Source organism: Marmota monax, unplaced genomic scaffold (assembly GCF_021218885.2).
Source record: "Marmota monax isolate L192 unplaced genomic scaffold, Marmota_monax_Labrador192_F-V1.1 WCK01_AAM20220418_F8-fsc00015, whole genome shotgun sequence".
Lineage (NCBI taxonomy): Eukaryota > Metazoa > Chordata > Mammalia > Rodentia > Sciuridae > Marmota > Marmota monax.
The window spans coordinates 19,383,288-19,399,609 of record NW_026692194.1 but is presented as its reverse complement, the minus strand read 5'-3'; the positions used below and the strand labels follow the sequence as shown (position 1 = coordinate 19,399,609).

The following is a 16,322-nucleotide window of genomic DNA, read 5'->3' as shown; positions in this document are numbered from 1 at the left end:
GGTTCAATTCCCAGAACCAAAAAAATAAATAAACAAATAAAATTCAAGCAAGATTTTTTGCAGAAATTGATAAGATGATTCTAAAATTAATATGGAAATACAAAGGAGCACAAAACAGCTTTGAAAAACCACCACAAAAGGAAAAGATTTCTGGGCTGGGGTTGTAACTTTGTGGAAGAGAGCTTGCCTACTGTGTGTGAGGCATTGGGTTCGATTCTACAAATAAATAAAATAAAGGTGCATTCACAACTAAAAAAAATTTGAAAAACAAAAGGATTTCTATTATTAGATTATAAGACTCAGTAATCAACATAGCATAGTACTAGAGCAAGGGCAGACACATAATGTGCATGAAACAGAATTCAGAATTCAGAAACAGACTTTACATATGGTTAATTTTTTTTTTTTTTAACTGGGTATTGAACCCAGGGGCGCTTAACCACTGAACTACATTTAATTTTGAGACAGGGTCTTGAAAAGTTGCTGAGTGTGGGCTTTGAAATTGTGATCCTCCTCCCTCATTCCCCTAAGCAGCTGGGATCACAGGTGAGCACCACTGCAAAAGGCTAAAAGCATTCTTTAATAGTAAAGAGAAAGTCATTATTAATATCCCCAGTCTATTGCCACCACGCCCAGTTGGCTATCTTTTCTTTTTTCTTTTGGTACTAGGGATTGAATCCAGGGAACTTTACTACTGAGCAACATTCCCAGTTCTTTTTATTGATTTATTTGTTCGAAACAGGATCTCACTATGTTGCCCTCAAACTTTCAGTCCCTCTCCTCAGCCTCCCAAGTGGATTACAGGTGAGATTACAGGTGTGCACTGGGCTGGCTTTCTGCTTGGGTTCTTAGTTGATGGGATGCAGAAGCTGAAAAAGCTTAACTACAAATTTTAATCTTGTCATTTTTCTTTCTTAGTCAAGTACTATTTATCAAACTGACTCTTAACAAAATAAAAAAAAAAAAACAACTACCCATAAAATTGAGAATAATTTTAAGGGTATTATTGGGTGCAAAAATCATACAAAAATATTAATAAACGTTTTAAAATATGGTGCTGGAATTACAAAATGTTCAAAATGAAAGCATAAAATGGTAGTAATTTTCAGCAGTGAATGACAAATTGAGAAGGCATTAAAGAGCTAAAAAAAATAAATAAACAATACCTAGGATGTTGTGAATCAGAGATTGATGATTGGTTTTGTCATTTAATAATCATGTTTACTCAGTTCACTTTATTGAAATGAATAATTTAGTAAACAGCTGTCAAATTTTAAGAGAGTGAGTTTCTCCTTGATTAGGTAATTGATTTAGCCCTGACAATGGAACGCGGTGCAAATAGAGCCACAATAACCAGTTACATTATTCTTGAGAAAAGCATGTGTAGTTAGGGGAGGGAGGTTCAACTTCCTGAAATCATCCCAAACTCAGCAGGCAACAAAAATCTGGTTAACTGGTTCCTGATTTATTAGTAATATTCTCTTCATGGAAACAAATTGCTTAACAGATCACAACGTTCCAAAACCAGATCTGGCAGCTCAAATTTAGATTTAAAAGGCTGACAGGATTTTCTTAAGATGTCAACCATGGCTGGGGTGGTAGCAAATAAATGCCTGTAGTCTCAGCTACTTGGGAGCTGAGAGGAGAGGATAACTTGAGCCCACCATTTAGGAACCTAGACAGTGAGACCCAGATGGGGTGGGGTGGCTTGAGATGCCAATCATTAAATAATTAAATAGTTTATTTAATGTACCAAGTAAAATTCAAATTATAGAGTTACTTATAGCTATGATTATTTACATTAATCAATTTTCTTACACTTAAACAGGAGAGTAAAACTTAAGTTATTGTTCAATAAAAGCATAATCTTTGACTTAACATAGATTATGTAAAAGCTAATCAAATTTAGTTGAATCTTTAAATTGCTTTTTTGTCTCTCCTCTCTTGAATTCTTACTCCCAGGATTTAAGCAGATAAAAAGTCTCTTTTCAACAGGTTATAACGATAGTACAGCTTAAAAAAAAGCATTAAAACAACTATGCTTTAATAGTTATTAAAAACTTAAAATATTACAATTATTTTAAGACTAATAATACAGTTTGAATTCATTTGCATTGAAATATCTTTTGTGTACACTTGCCTACATTTAGTTTTCTCTAATATTAATCAAAACTAGCCAGGCGTGATGGCACACACCTGTAACCCCAGCGGCTGGGGAGGCTGAGAATGAAGAGTTCAAAGCCAGCCTCAGCGATGACAAGGAACTAAGCAGCTCAGTGAGACCCTGTCTCTAAAGAAAATACAAAATAGGGCTGGGGATGTGGCTCAGTGGTCGAATGCCCCCGAATTCAATCCCCGGTAATAAACAAACAAACAAGAACCTGAAGCAAATTTCCCAGCATTTGCCTCCAAGGGAAAACCTTTTCATCAAGATCCCAAAATGTTTATACGAAAAAGGATTATTGATAATTTTAAAGAACACACGAATTTGTCATCGTCAGGAAGCCAGGGAAACTCTGTCTTGTTTCGAAAAATAAACTGTCCGGTAAAGCTCAAAGGTCGTCTTTTTTATTGTGCTCAGGGTGGTTCCCGGTTCTTAGTTTCTCTGTCACTCTCCCCGCCCCCGCGTCCCCCACCCACCCCCTTTCCCGTGTACACTTTAGTAGCGTTCCTTCGGAGGAAAGGAAGCCTCAGTATTTTCAAACCTACTCTGGAGCCACCAAGAGCCCTATCTTCTTTCCTAGGGAGCAAGCACCTGGAAGCCACACGCGAGCGCCCACCTGGAGTGGGGGCGGCGCCCCCGACGGCTGCGGTGGGGATGGGGGATGGGGGATGGGAGCCTGTCCCTTGCCCCGCCCCCAGGAGGTGACTCACTCCCGGCCCCGGCGGGCTGAGTCGAGAGGCCCCAGGAAGGGGCCGAGGGGCGGGGCCGCCAGGTGCCGCGGGTCTGCGCTCCACCCCGCCGCGTGTCCAGAGCGCTCACTCCTTAGGCGAGTTCGCACTTAAGTCCGGTCCACCGACGCGATCCTCGCGCCCCAGGCCTCGCGCGCACGGCTCTCTGAGCCCTAGTCCCTCCACCGAGTCGCGGGACGACGCCGCACCCCTCTTCTCGACGCGCGCGCAGCATGGCGCGCCCCCAGGTCCTAGCGTTCGGACTCCTGCTAGCAGCGGCGACGGCAGCGGTGGCCGCGGCTCAGAAAGGTGAGATGCGGACCTGGAGCGGAGTTGCGCAGTTGGGCCGGGCCGGGCCGGGCCCGCCGGGACCTGGCGGCTTTCGGCGCCGGAGTCGAGAATAACGAGGAAGGGACCGAGAGCCCACGCTTTGCCGCCTGAAGACCGGACGGCGCGGGCAGCGCGCGGGTCGAGGTCCTCCGCACCGTGGAGGCGGTGAGAAGGCGCCCGCCCACCCGTTGCGGACCGAGGGAGCAGCCGCCCTTTGCACTTGTCTCTAGAGAAAGGAGCCGGGTTGGGGCGAAGGGGCAGGCGGGGATCCGAGTGAGCAGGTTGGGTCGCTCCTAAGGCCACAGAACCCGAACCTCAAGCTGGGGCGCGCCCACCTCACCGGCCCCAGCCGACTTTGGATTTGAAACCAGTGGGGTCCGGTAGCGGAGCCTTTGTGGCCGCTGCTATCCTCCCGATAGCAGCTCCTCCCGAGGCACCTGCAGCGGGCCCCGGATGTGGGCCTCGGGCGGGGACAGGTAACTGTGAGAGCCGCTATGCACCTGCGCGCTGGAGACGAGCCTTCTGGGACTTGACTACCAGACGTGTTTTCCCTTTTCTAAGAATAATATGAGTATAAATCAAGTTTGTTGTAGGGAACCCAGAAATAAAGGTAATTGCACGGGGTAAAAATCCCATAATCCCACCACTTCGAGAATCCCATAATTAATAATTGGGTATATGTCTATATGTCTAAAGGCCCCTCCTTTAGACGTTGCTCTAAACACTGCCCTAAATCTAGACATGTAGGTTTTTATATCTCCCCACCCCACTCATAGCATCCAGAGTTTTCCATTTCCTTTAGTCTTTAAAAGCAAGATTTAAATGGTGGGTGAACAATAGGATGGTCAGTATCCAAATGTTGGAATATAGTTTAGTTTGATTCCAGTTCTTCTTGCTCTGAAATAGATTGGCTGTGGTTGTTTGATTTATTTGTAAGATACTATCTAGAAGTAGGGAAAATTGGACAAAGCTCTTAAGTCATGTTTTTCTACCTTGAATCTTGAGCTAAATACTTAATCTTAATTGCAACTTAAATGGGAAAATTAAAACCAATTGGAAACATGGGATATGAAGTGCTGATATAAAAATTATTTTATTTGTCATGTGTTTTAAATGTTTGCACTATCTTAACTAGACAGATAAAGGGATTGGATGGACTAGATGTAATATCACAGCACTGAGATTGAAGACTGGAGACTGGCCTGGGCAATTTAGTAGATCCTGTCTCAAAATAAAAAGGGGAGATACAGCTTAGTTCTAGAGCATCCGTGGGTTCAAACCCCAATACTGTGCCAAGAGGAAATAGTAGAGGGGCCAATTTGAAGTTAAAATGAACTTTCCAGGTAGTCAAGGATAAAACAATTAAACTGACATCCGTACCTCAATGAGTGTTTAGTATCACTTTGAGAATGGGATACTAGGGTTTGATGTAGTTAGGTAACAAAGATGCACCCACATGCAATCTAAAGTGTAATTTTTCCAAGATAGAAAATGTTCTAGCTGGGCTTGGTGGTACATGTCTATAATTCCAAGGACTCAGGAGGCTGAAGCAGGAGCATCACAAAGTCAATCTTGGCAATTTAGTGAGACCCTGTCTCAAAGAGAGAGAGAGAGAGAGAGAGAAAGTAAAAGGAAATGCTCTGAATGTTGAATATGTTTCTACCAAGCAAGCATCCCTTAAGAAAATGGGGTAGAAGCCAGGTGTGGTGTTGCACACATATAATCACATATAATCCCAGTGACTCTGGAGGCTGAGGCTGGAAAATCACAAGTTCAAGGCCAACCTCAGCAATTTAATGAGACCCTTAAATAATTTAGGGAGAACCTGTCTCAAAATAAAAGGGGGTAGGGACGTAGTTCAGTGTTAAATTGACCCTGAGTTAAAAAAAAAAAGGGCAGTAACTGAAAGGCAGGGATTAACAGGATAGAAGAAGGGACAGAGCTGAAAGTAGAAGTATAGCAAAGGCAGAGCTGATAATGACCTTTGGCGAGCTGTGTTTACCAGCATTGTGTAGCTCAGTGATAGAGTGTATGCTTGGAATTCTGGATTCAATCCCAAGCACTGCAAAAACAAAAATAAAAACAAAAAACAATTGTTTAAAAAAATTGAAATGGGGATCCCAGGATGTACTCAGCGTTAGAGGGCTTGCTTCGTGTGTGAAAGGCCCTGGGTTCTATCCTTAGTACTTCAAAAAAGAAAAGAAAAAATTGAAATGAGATCGAGTACAGATTAGGCTATCTGTGTGTGTATAATGTATACAAGTTGTGTAGCAGGTGCCAGGCAGTTAGGAAGCACTTAAATTATAGCTGAAAAAACATTTAGGACCACTTGTTAAGATTTTGTGTCCCTGTCACTTGGGCATTACTGTCAGAACATCATTTAGTAAGGACATCAGAGTTGATAGTTGGATTGGATGCTGAGGCCGGCTTTGAACTCATGATCCTCCTGCCTCAGCCTCCTGAGCCAGGCTGGATCCACATTTTAAATTACATTTGTGGGACTGGGGTTGTGGCTCAGTGGTAGAATGCTCTCCTAGCATGTCCAAGACCCTGGGTTCGATCCTCAGCACCACATAAAAATAAATAAGTAAAAGGTATCATGTCCAGCCACAACTGAAAAAATAAAATTGAATTTTAAAAATTATATTTGTATGAGTGTATGTGTCTGTATGTATGTATGTAATATTTATTTTTATTTTCTAGAATGTATCTGTGAAAACTATAAGCTCGCTACAGACTGCTATAAGAATGAAAATGATGAATGCCAGTGTACATCCATGGGTACAAAAAATACTGTCATTTGTTCCAAACGTGAGTAAAATACTTTTTTTTTTTTTTTTTAATATTTATTTATTTTTTTAGTTCTCGGTGGACACAACATCTTTGTTTGTATGTGGTGCTGAGGATCGAACCCAGGCCGCACGCATGACAGACGAGCGCGCTACCGCTTGAGCCACATCCCCAGCCCGAGTAAAATACTTTTACTACTGCCTTTAAGCTTATCTTTTTTTTTTTTTTTTGGTACCAGGGATTGAACTCAGGGGCACTCGGCCACTGAGCCACATCTCCAGCCCTATTTTTGTATTTTATTTAGAGACTGGGTCTCACTGTGTTCTTAGTGCCTTGCCATTGCTGAGGCTAACTTTAAACTCTCAATCCTCCTGTCTCAGCCTCCCGAGCTGCTGGGATCACAGGAGTGCTCTTTAAGCTTATCTTGATAAAGAGTTTTGTTTTTTTTTTAATTGATATGCTTCAAATTGGAAAGGGTTTTATTGGCTCAAATCTGAATTGTTTTGTTTTGTCATAATTATCCTACATCTGAAGCGTCTTATCTTCAGCAAGTAATTAAGTGTGGGAAAATGGAAATATGAAATAATCTTTGGCCTGGGAGTTTAGTGTTAGATTAAAAAGCGTTTTTCCCTGGGCATGTAAAACTACAGTTATTTTTCAGTTTGACTTTAAACTCTTTTCAGTGGCATCCAAATGTTTGGTGATGAAGGCAGAAATGAATTCCTCAAAGTCTGGGAGAAGAGGGAAACCGGAAGGGGCGATCCAGAACAATGACGGGCTGTATGACCCTGACTGTGACGAGAAAGGGCTCTTTAAAGCCAAGCAGTGCAATGGCACTGCCACGTGCTGGTGTGTGAACACTGCTGGGGTCCGAAGAACTGACAAGGATACTGAAATTACCTGCTCCGAACGAGTGAGGACCTTGTAAGTGGAGCTGCCCATATTACTGTTTTTTTGCTTTTCAGATTTATTAGTTAAGTTTGTTTTTGTATGTAAATATGATTTCATGGTTTAGAATTCAAAATATAGGAAAGGGTGTAACTCTTTCCATCCCATCCCCAGGCCCCATTTTCCCAGTGTACCTGCCTAGAACTGTGTCATCAGCTTATTCCATCAGCTTCCAAAGAGAATATATGAATTTAATATGTAGACAGACAAATATATATAAATATTTTTTTTGTGTGTGTGTGTGTGTACCAGGGATTGAACTCAGGGGTGCTTAACCACTAAGCCACATCCCCAGCCCTTTTATTTTTTTATGTAAATGGTAGCATACTAGGCATAATTTTCCTTTCTTATTTTCACTTAACACTGTTCAGTATTTTAATGTTGGAATAGTGTTAATGTATGTAACTTAAGCTATTTCCATATTTGTTCATTTATTGTGTTGTGAAAGTAAGATAGGAGGGCTGAGGCTCAGTGGTAGAAAGACCCTGGGTCCAATCCCCAGCACCAAAACAAAGATTGGTGGGGAGAGATGGTTGTCTCCAGGATTATTTAATGGAAAGGAACAGAAACACACTAAAGCTGGCTTAAGCTAACAAGACTTTGTTAGAAGGAGCTGGAAACTGGAAAGGTGTCAAGCCCCAAATCCTGACTCTGCAGTTCTTTCTTGTGGAGACTCATGGTCAATTTTCTCTGGTTCTTTCAGTTCCCTTTTGTCTTTTTTACTTGAGAAGGGCCCAATACAGCTAGCTTAGCCTTCACTTTCATGTGACTTTATATGTTGTAGCCAGAGGCCAGAGGGTCAATATGAGAAAGGGTGTTCCCTCTGGATCGGTTCTGTATGATGGATGTGTGAGAATGAGGGAAAAAATTATGGACATATTTAATTACTGCAACAATCCTTGTTCTGTTAGCTCTATTGTAATTCCACTTGAGAATTTTAGCATTTTTTTGTTTATTAGGAAAATAGTATAAAAGATTGAGTTATAGACCATTGTCACTGTCTTTTCACTTTACAGCTGGATCATGATTGAACTGAAACACAAAGCAAGGGAAAAACCTTACAATGTTCAAAGTTTGCAGACGTAAGTGCAATTACACGGATCCTATTTCCTTTCAAAATTGTTTCTCAGATATTTTCATTCTGCACCATTAGAAAAACTAAAATTAAATGCCTTTTCTTACTTTCTTAAAATAATTTTTCGAAATAGATTTGCAATAATTGTGCCAGTATTTCCTCACCAGTTAACAATATGCCCCATTGTCTGTTAAGTGAATGTACTTTATATCTATCTGTGCATGTACAGGTATTTTTCCTAGAACTACTTGAGAGCAAGTTGTAGGTGTCATGTTCCTTTCCCCTACTTGAGTGTATCGTTTCTTAAGAAAAAAAAAAGGCGTTGTCATGTATAACCACTGTATGATGATCAAAGTTAGGAAATTAACCATAATCCCATATCATGCCAGTTTTCCCATTGATGTTCTTTGTAGCAAACTCCTCCACCTCATTACTGGGGATTGAATCCCAGGGTGCTTTACCACTGAGCCATATTCCCAGTTTTTTTTTTTTTTATTATTTTTAAAAAAATTTTGAGACAAGGTCTTAGTAAGTTACTGGGGCTGGCCTTGAACTTGGAATCCTCCTGCCTTAACCTACCTGGTAACTGGGATTACAGGTGCCACCACACCGGTCAGGGTTTGCATTTTTGATATGAAAACTATACAAGTGATCTTGTGTCCTTTCCAGTACTCACGTCAGAAGGTCCATAATGTTACCTTGTCCCTTCACTGGTAATGTTAATTGCTTAAAGTGATGTCTACCAGGTTTCTCCACTGGTAGAGTTAACATTTTCCCCTTTGTAATTAATAAACTGGGCAGATTCTTGGATACTGTGTGAATGTTTTCTCTTTCTATTCAGACTGGCTCTCAATAGTTTTGGTAACAATGAATGAATGATGCTAGCCTGAACCAATTATTATTATTGCTTGCAAAGTATCATGAAATTCTTAGCACTGTGGGGCACAGTGCCTTAGGGCTGTAATCTCGGCAATTCAGGCAGCTGAAAAAGGAAGATCATAAGTATGAGGCCTGCCTAGGCAACTTAGCAAGACCATGTCTCAAGAAATAAAAAGGATTAGAAATATGTAACTCAATGGTAGAGCATCCCTGGGTTCAGTCCAGTAATAGCCCAAATAATAATACCAAGAGTAAAAATAATAAAAACTTTGAAATGATGACTGTAGACCTCAAGCTATCTGCTTAGTTAGAAAGCAGAGCTGCTTCTTATTGCACAAATTTTTTTAAAAACACAAATTTTTAATTATTTACAGTGCAATCCAAGAAATGATGACTACTCGGTATCTACTGGATCCAAAATTTATCACAAATATTCTGGTATGATTTTTTTTTTTAAATATATGAGTTTTATCAGAAAGTTGGTGGGACAGTATTTATTGGGCATAAGGGCAGATGGTGTAGTAGTGGTAAATGCATTTGAGTAGCAACATAAGTCCTGGATACTTAATGTGAAATTCCTGTTGATATTTACCTTCTGTAGCCTTTGAAAAACCCAAGTTTTGCTGTCTTATTCCCTTGGATAACTTCTTCAATTATTAGTGATAAATTTACTTAGTAATGGAAAAGAATACTTCTGTATGTAGATTACAGAAAAACAAACACTAAATATTCTATTGAATGTTGATATTTTCATATGCTTTTGATTACACTAATAATCTGTATTTTCTACTGTTTCCCTCAGTATGAGAATAATGTTATCACTATTGATCTGGTGCAAAATTCTTCTCAGAAAACTCAAAATGATGTGGACATAGCTGATGTGGCTTATTATTTTGAAAAAGATGTAAGTATAAACTTTATTCATGTGTTCAGAAATATAATGTGTGGGGCTGGGGTTGTGGCTCAGTGGTAGAGCCTTTGCCTCGCACATGTGGGGTACTGGGTTCGATACTCAGCACCATATAAAAAATATAAAAATAAAGATATTGTTTCTGTCTACAACTAAAAAACAATATTCTTAAAAAAGAAAGATACTGCTTACTAAAAAAAAGAAATATAATGTGTGTCATGCTTCAGTGGAGTCAAGATCTTTTATTACCTTTTTCTCCACATGTAGTTCAACTTTCTCTCTGATTCTTAGAATCAAGTTTGTTTTCTTGGTCATTCATATACACCTTTCTTACTTGTATGTATATTTGTATGTCTATCAAATTTTTCTGCCTAGATTATTTCATCTTCTTCCTCCTCTTCCTCTTTTTTTTTTTTTTTAATTGTAGTGCGGAGTTCAAACCCAAGTCCTTGAGCATGCCAGGAAAACAGTCGACCACTGAGCATACCTGCTAGCCCTCTTCTCTCTCATACTTATTATTACCTCCCTAGTAGTTACTTTGGGTGTATATTCTCCCCTATTCAACTAATAATTTACATGGGCCAGAGTTTACATTTCTAAAAAAGCTATGTTAACTGGTGTGATTGAAATGTTTTGTTTACAAAAAGTTTTGTTTAAACTTTTATGATAATGAGATATTTCTGTTGAATCTGAGATTTTTTTTTTTTTAAATCCGGACTTGAGTGGGGTACAGGGATAGAAGGACAAATACATGAAATAAGATTGGTTATATGTTGATATTTTTTAATTTGGGTGTTAGCTTCATTATATGAATCTGATTTATATGTGTTTGAAATTTTCCTGTAATTTTTCAAAGATTTCAGTGGGTCAGATCATTATTACTGAAACCATAAAGATTCTTGGCAGCAGTTCTTTGGTACACAATTGGCATGTAATTTAATTATAAGTGACTGAAATTGGTTTGCTTAGATGTTTTCGTTTTTCTCCTTTTTATTATAGGTGAAAGGGGAATCCTTGTTCCGTACATCAAAAATAGACCTGAGAGTAGATGGGGAGCAACTAGAACTGGATCCTGGTCAAACTTTAATTTACTATGTTGATGAAAAGGCCCCTGAATTTTCAATGCAGGGCCTAAAAGCTGGTATTATAGCTGTCATCGTGGTTGTGACAATAGCAGTTATTGCTGGTATTGTTGTCCTGGTAAGTACAGAATAAGTAAAAAATTTCATTTAAGGATATAGCTTTTTTTTTTTTGTACTGGGGATTGAACCCAGGGGCACTTAACCACATCCCCAGCCCTTTATTTTTGCATTTTATTTAAAGACCGGGTCTAACTGAGTTGCTTAGGGTCTCACTAAGTTGCTAAAGCTAGCTTTGAACTTGTAGTCCTCCTGCCTCAGCCTCCTGAGCTGCTGGTATTATTACAGGCATGCATCACTGTGCCCAGCAAGGATATATTCTTTTACTTACATTTTTTTGCCCCCAATATTGGGGATTAAACTCAGGACCATATGTATATGTTTACGAATATATTCCTTTTTTTCCCTAAGTACTAGAGATTGAACCCAGGGGTATTTTACCACTAAGTTGCTTAGGGTCTTGCTGAGTCTGGCCTTGAACTTCTGATCCTCCTGCCTCAACCTCCCAAATTGCTGGGATTACAGATGTGCACCATGTCATGGGCTTTCAGATATATTCTTAAAAGTTAAGAGCTGTGGGTGTAGTTTATTGGGAGAGTGCTTGCCTTGCATCCATGGAACACAGGGTTTGATCTCTAGCATGGCAATAAAAGGGAAAAAAAGTTAATTAAAAAAACTGCAGGGCTGGGGTTGTGGCTCAGTGATGGAGCACTTGCCTTGCGAGGCACTGGGTTCAATCCTCAGCACCACATAAAAATAAGTAAATAAAGATATTGTGTCCACCTATAACTAAAAAAAATATTTTAAAAAATAAAACAAAAAAAATTTGCTTGCTGGGCATAGTGCACACACCCATAATCCTAGCATCTTGGAAGACTAAGACAAGAGGATTGAGAGTTCAAAGCCAGCCTCAGCAATTTAGTGAGGTTTAAAGCAACTTAGCAAGACCCTGTCTCAAAATAAAAAAGGGGATAGGGATGTGGCTCAGTGTTTAAATGCTCCTGGGTTTGATTCCCTGTTCAAATTCCACATTCATGTTCTAAAACATATTAAATAAAGCAAAATTTTTATCCACCCCCGCTAATTTTATAATTCTGTAGTGAATGAATGTCAAGCAGGGTGGTTCTCTTCTGTAATCCAAGCAACTTGGGAGGCTTGCTCAACATCAGTAAATTTCATCAACACAACAGAATTCAGAAATAGATTTGAGGGTATGTAGGAACCTATATATTTAAATTTTTGAAAAAAAAATTTTCAGTTATAGATACAATATTTTGTTTAATGTATTTATTTTTATGTGGTGCTGAGGATTGAACCCAGTGGCTCTCACATGCTAGGCAAGTGCTCTCCCACTGAGCCACAACTGTAGCCCTATATTTTTAACTCAGTAGAGTAATCCTCCTCCATCTCAATAAAACAAATGTTGAATTCCTATTTCACCCCACCAGGGCACAGGCCATGTTGCCCAACTGTGTGTGACAGGTGTATTTAGAGCCTAGTAACGCGAACAGAATAGGCAGAAAGATAAGTTTCAAGAAAATTAACTTAGAAAATGTTTCTATAACTTTGTGATAAGGAAAACCATCTAAGGCAAGAAATCTAAAATCCATAAAAGACTATATCTCTATAAGTTAAACTTTTTTTTTTAATTTCTTTTTTTGGTACCAGGAGTGTTAACTACTGAGTTAACCACATCCCTATCCTTATTTTTTATTTTGAAACAGGGTTTCTAAGGTGCTTTGGACCTTGATAAGTTACTGAGGCTGGCTTTGAACTTGCCATCCTCTAGTCTCAGCCTCCTGGTCTGCTAGGATTATAGGCGTGTGCCGCTGAACCTGGCTGAGCTGGAACTTTTGATCTTCCTGCCTCAGCCTCCTGAGTATCTGGAATTCCAAGCATGTGTCAGCATGATTGACTTAAAATTAAATGTTTGTGACATTTTGTATGTCAAAAAATATTATAAAGTAAAAAGTGTGAAGCTGGGCCCCATGGTCAAACCTATAATCCCAGGTACTTGGAAGGCTGAGGTTCCAGACTCGCCTGGGTAATGTAATGAGTTTCTATATTAAAAAAAAAAAAAAATCAATGATAGACTGGGAAAAATATTTATGATTCTTAAAAAATTGATATTATGCATAGTATGCAAAGAGATCCTACAAATTGATGAGGAAAAAAAAGGGATGGCAACTTGTATAGATATACAATTTATAGAAGAGTACTTTCAGATAGCAAAGCCAACACAAAAGATTCATAGAAATCTATTCGTCCTGTAGAAATGAAATTACAAGTTGCAAAAAGGAAGCACAAAGTTTGTCTTGCAGTGCTGCTTTTAAGGCTGAATCTGGAAAATAACCTGAGTGTATATTAGCAGGAGGATGCATGAGTAAATAGCAGTATTCCATGCTATGCTCTGTTGTCAGTGAGTTCAGTCTAGCTCTTTTGATCTGGAAGATCAAAAAAATCTGTTCCAAGATGGAATTGATATAACATGATCCCATTTTTAGACCTCCAAACTTACATACATGTGTTTCTGTGTTTGTTTTAATATGGAAAAAGAAGAATGTACATCAAACTCTTAAATTGCACTAAAAGATGATTCACTGTTTTCTTGATATATTTTTTGGTTTGTTTCAATGGTTGTGGTGCACTTTTTTTAGGTTAATAGTCAATTTTTGACTTAAGAAACATATTAATAGAGTTTGAAATTGTTCAGATGGAATTATGGTACATTAAAAGCACATACATCAATCTAGACTTTAATGTTTGAGTAGCAATACTAAAGTAGTAATCATTTATCTCCCTTTCAGGTTATTTCCAGAAGGAAGAAAACAACAAAGTATGAGAAGGCTGAGGTAAATGGACTGCTATGTAATTTTAAAAAACCCTGTTTAGTCTCTCATTCCTTAGTAGTAATTGTTCTTTCCTAGATACTGATGGATCTCATTTATACTGAAGGTCCTTAGGGTCTTAGGGACACTCCTTAGGGTCTGAGAATGAACTCTTACCTCTTAATGTATGAGTTTCATGGCAGACCACCTCATATTGAATTCTGCTTCACTAGTGTCAACATTTAAAGGAATCTTTTAGAGCCATATTCTAGTGGAGTCATATTAGAAAAGCTCCTTGTGGTTAATGATCTGATTTATTGTGTCTGTATCAATAAGTAATAATAATTTAAGATGAATTTAATTTGTCATAGTAAATCTATTACATACTAACTAGTTCTGCACACTGGGGTGAAGTCAGTTTCAGATTGTTAGTGTGTTGCAGTCACTTGGAATTGGATGTGGACATATTTGTCCTTGAACTCTTATTAATAACATTTTCTGCATATTCACCAATTTTTGTATATTTGCATATTTATTTGTAGTTGTATAGGTGCCACTTATTAATATTTTATAAAATAACAAAAAGAAATGTAAAAGAATATTGAAAAAAATCTAATAAAACCAGAAAGTTCTAACATTTTCTTCCTGTTCCATAATAGATCATCTGGCTTATCTAATTGGGATCGTAGGCCCAGGAGACTGTCCCTGAACTGAATATTGACAGGCAAAATGATATAATATATAATTAAGAGCAATATAGACCTGGGTTTGGCCACTTACTAACTAGACAGTACAACTTCTTTAAACCTCCATGCTTTCTTAACTGAAAAAAGGAGATAATAGTACAGACCTGCTGTCATTGTTGTTTCAGTTCTACCCCTAATTAATAGTGAGATCTGGGACAGGTCACTTAATTCTGAACTTCAGTTTCCTGCTAGGCTTGGTAGCTCTCGCCTTTAATCCCAGCAATTTGGGAGGCTGAGGCAGGATGATTGCAAATTTGAGGCCAGCCTCAGCAATTTAATGACACCTTGTCTCAAAAACAAAGGAGGGGGCTAGGAACGTAGTTCAGTGATAAAGTGCCCTGGCTTCAGTCCCCAGTACTGCTCTCCCAAAAAAGAACTTCAATTTTCCTCACTTATAAAATGAAAGATCAATAATAGAAAATGATGCTGAGTACAGTGGCACATGCCTGTAATCCCAGTGGTTTGGGAGGCTGAGGCAGGAGGATCTCCATTTCAAAGCCAGCCTCAGCAACAGCAAGGAACTAAGCAACTCAGTGAGATCCTGTCTCTAAATAAAAGAGAAAAAGGGGCTGGGGATGTGGCTCAGTGGTCGAGTGTCCTGAGTTCAATCCCTAATACCACCATCCCACCCCTACCCCCTGCAAAAAAATAATATGATTTGATTCTTCCTTGGTATAAAAATAGCATGCATTTAGTAAAAATCTTGTCTGTTCTTAAAGGTCTAGTTTATTCTTTTCCAAAAAGTCAACTTTGGCCATTTTGATTCGAATAACAGCTTGGATAATGCCTATAATGTGTTTCCTTGTAATATAACTTTCTCTTTTTTATTTACATAAATGAGTCATTCATTTAAAAACCTAAATAGGTTTTTGAAAAACTGTTTTACAATGAACAACATTATTTTAAAATTTCTGTACTTTCCCCCTCTGTTTCAGATAAAGGAGATGGGTGAGATGCATAGAGAACTCAGTACATAACTACTGTAATGTGAAGATTAACTACAAGAAAGGAAGTTATCAAAAGAACTCAGATTACGAACATATGAAGATAGAAAAAAAAGGGAGACCTTTGAGGGTTACTATTTTGTTGGTTAACATCATATATTTGTAATAATTAACTTGTACTCACAATATAAGCAACTTGAAATTGGCATTATCAATCTTAAAATTTGACCAGTGTCTTACATGTGCAAATCTAATAATATAAAACCAGGTACTTTGGCTGAATAGGTAAAATTATTTATGCTTAATATTGAAAAGTGTGCATTAAATATGCTTCCACAGTAGTGTTTGAATGATTTGTGATTGAAACTGCCTTTCTATTTACTTTGACACTTGTACATAAACTTTTTTTATGAAGTATGAAATAAAACATTTTGAATTTCCTAACTTTGTTTGAATCAAATTTTCTAGCATTTACCTCTGATAAATAATTGCTGAGGATGTAGCTCAGTGGCAAAGTACATGCTTAGCATGCTCAAGGTCCTGGGTTCAATCCCCAGCACCAATAACTAAAACAAAACAAAAATGCTCTGAGTGCTAATTACAAGTTAGAATTCTGCATAAATATTTACATGTGTAATATATAACACATGACAATATAGAACTTTTACATAGAAAAATAATTTTATTCAGAATGAATCTTAATGTTCTGTTTTTTGGTCTTGTGTGTTGAGGAAGAATTGATGGAGAATATTGTAAATTATTACTATGGTTGAGTTAGAGCAGCACTCAGTACATGCTTTATCAATCTATCTAGTTTTTTTTTTTTTTTTTCTGGTACCAG

General features: G+C 38.4%; 1 protein-coding gene across 1 annotated transcript; it reads left to right on the top strand.

Annotated features, from left to right (window-relative positions):
* Positions 1-2,927: 2,927 nt before the first annotated feature.
* Positions 2,928-15,925, top strand: Epcam (epithelial cell adhesion molecule). The gene is made up of 9 exons (XM_046424692.2): positions 2,928-3,201; positions 5,926-6,033; positions 6,696-6,936; positions 7,977-8,042; positions 9,289-9,352; positions 9,717-9,818; positions 10,824-11,024; positions 13,771-13,815; positions 15,473-15,925. Exons 1-9 carry the CDS (start codon positions 3,126-3,128, stop codon positions 15,512-15,514), a joined length of 945 nt encoding a protein of 314 aa, XP_046280648.1. The 5' UTR covers positions 2,928-3,125; the 3' UTR covers positions 15,515-15,925.
* Positions 15,926-16,322: the final 397 nt, after the last annotated feature.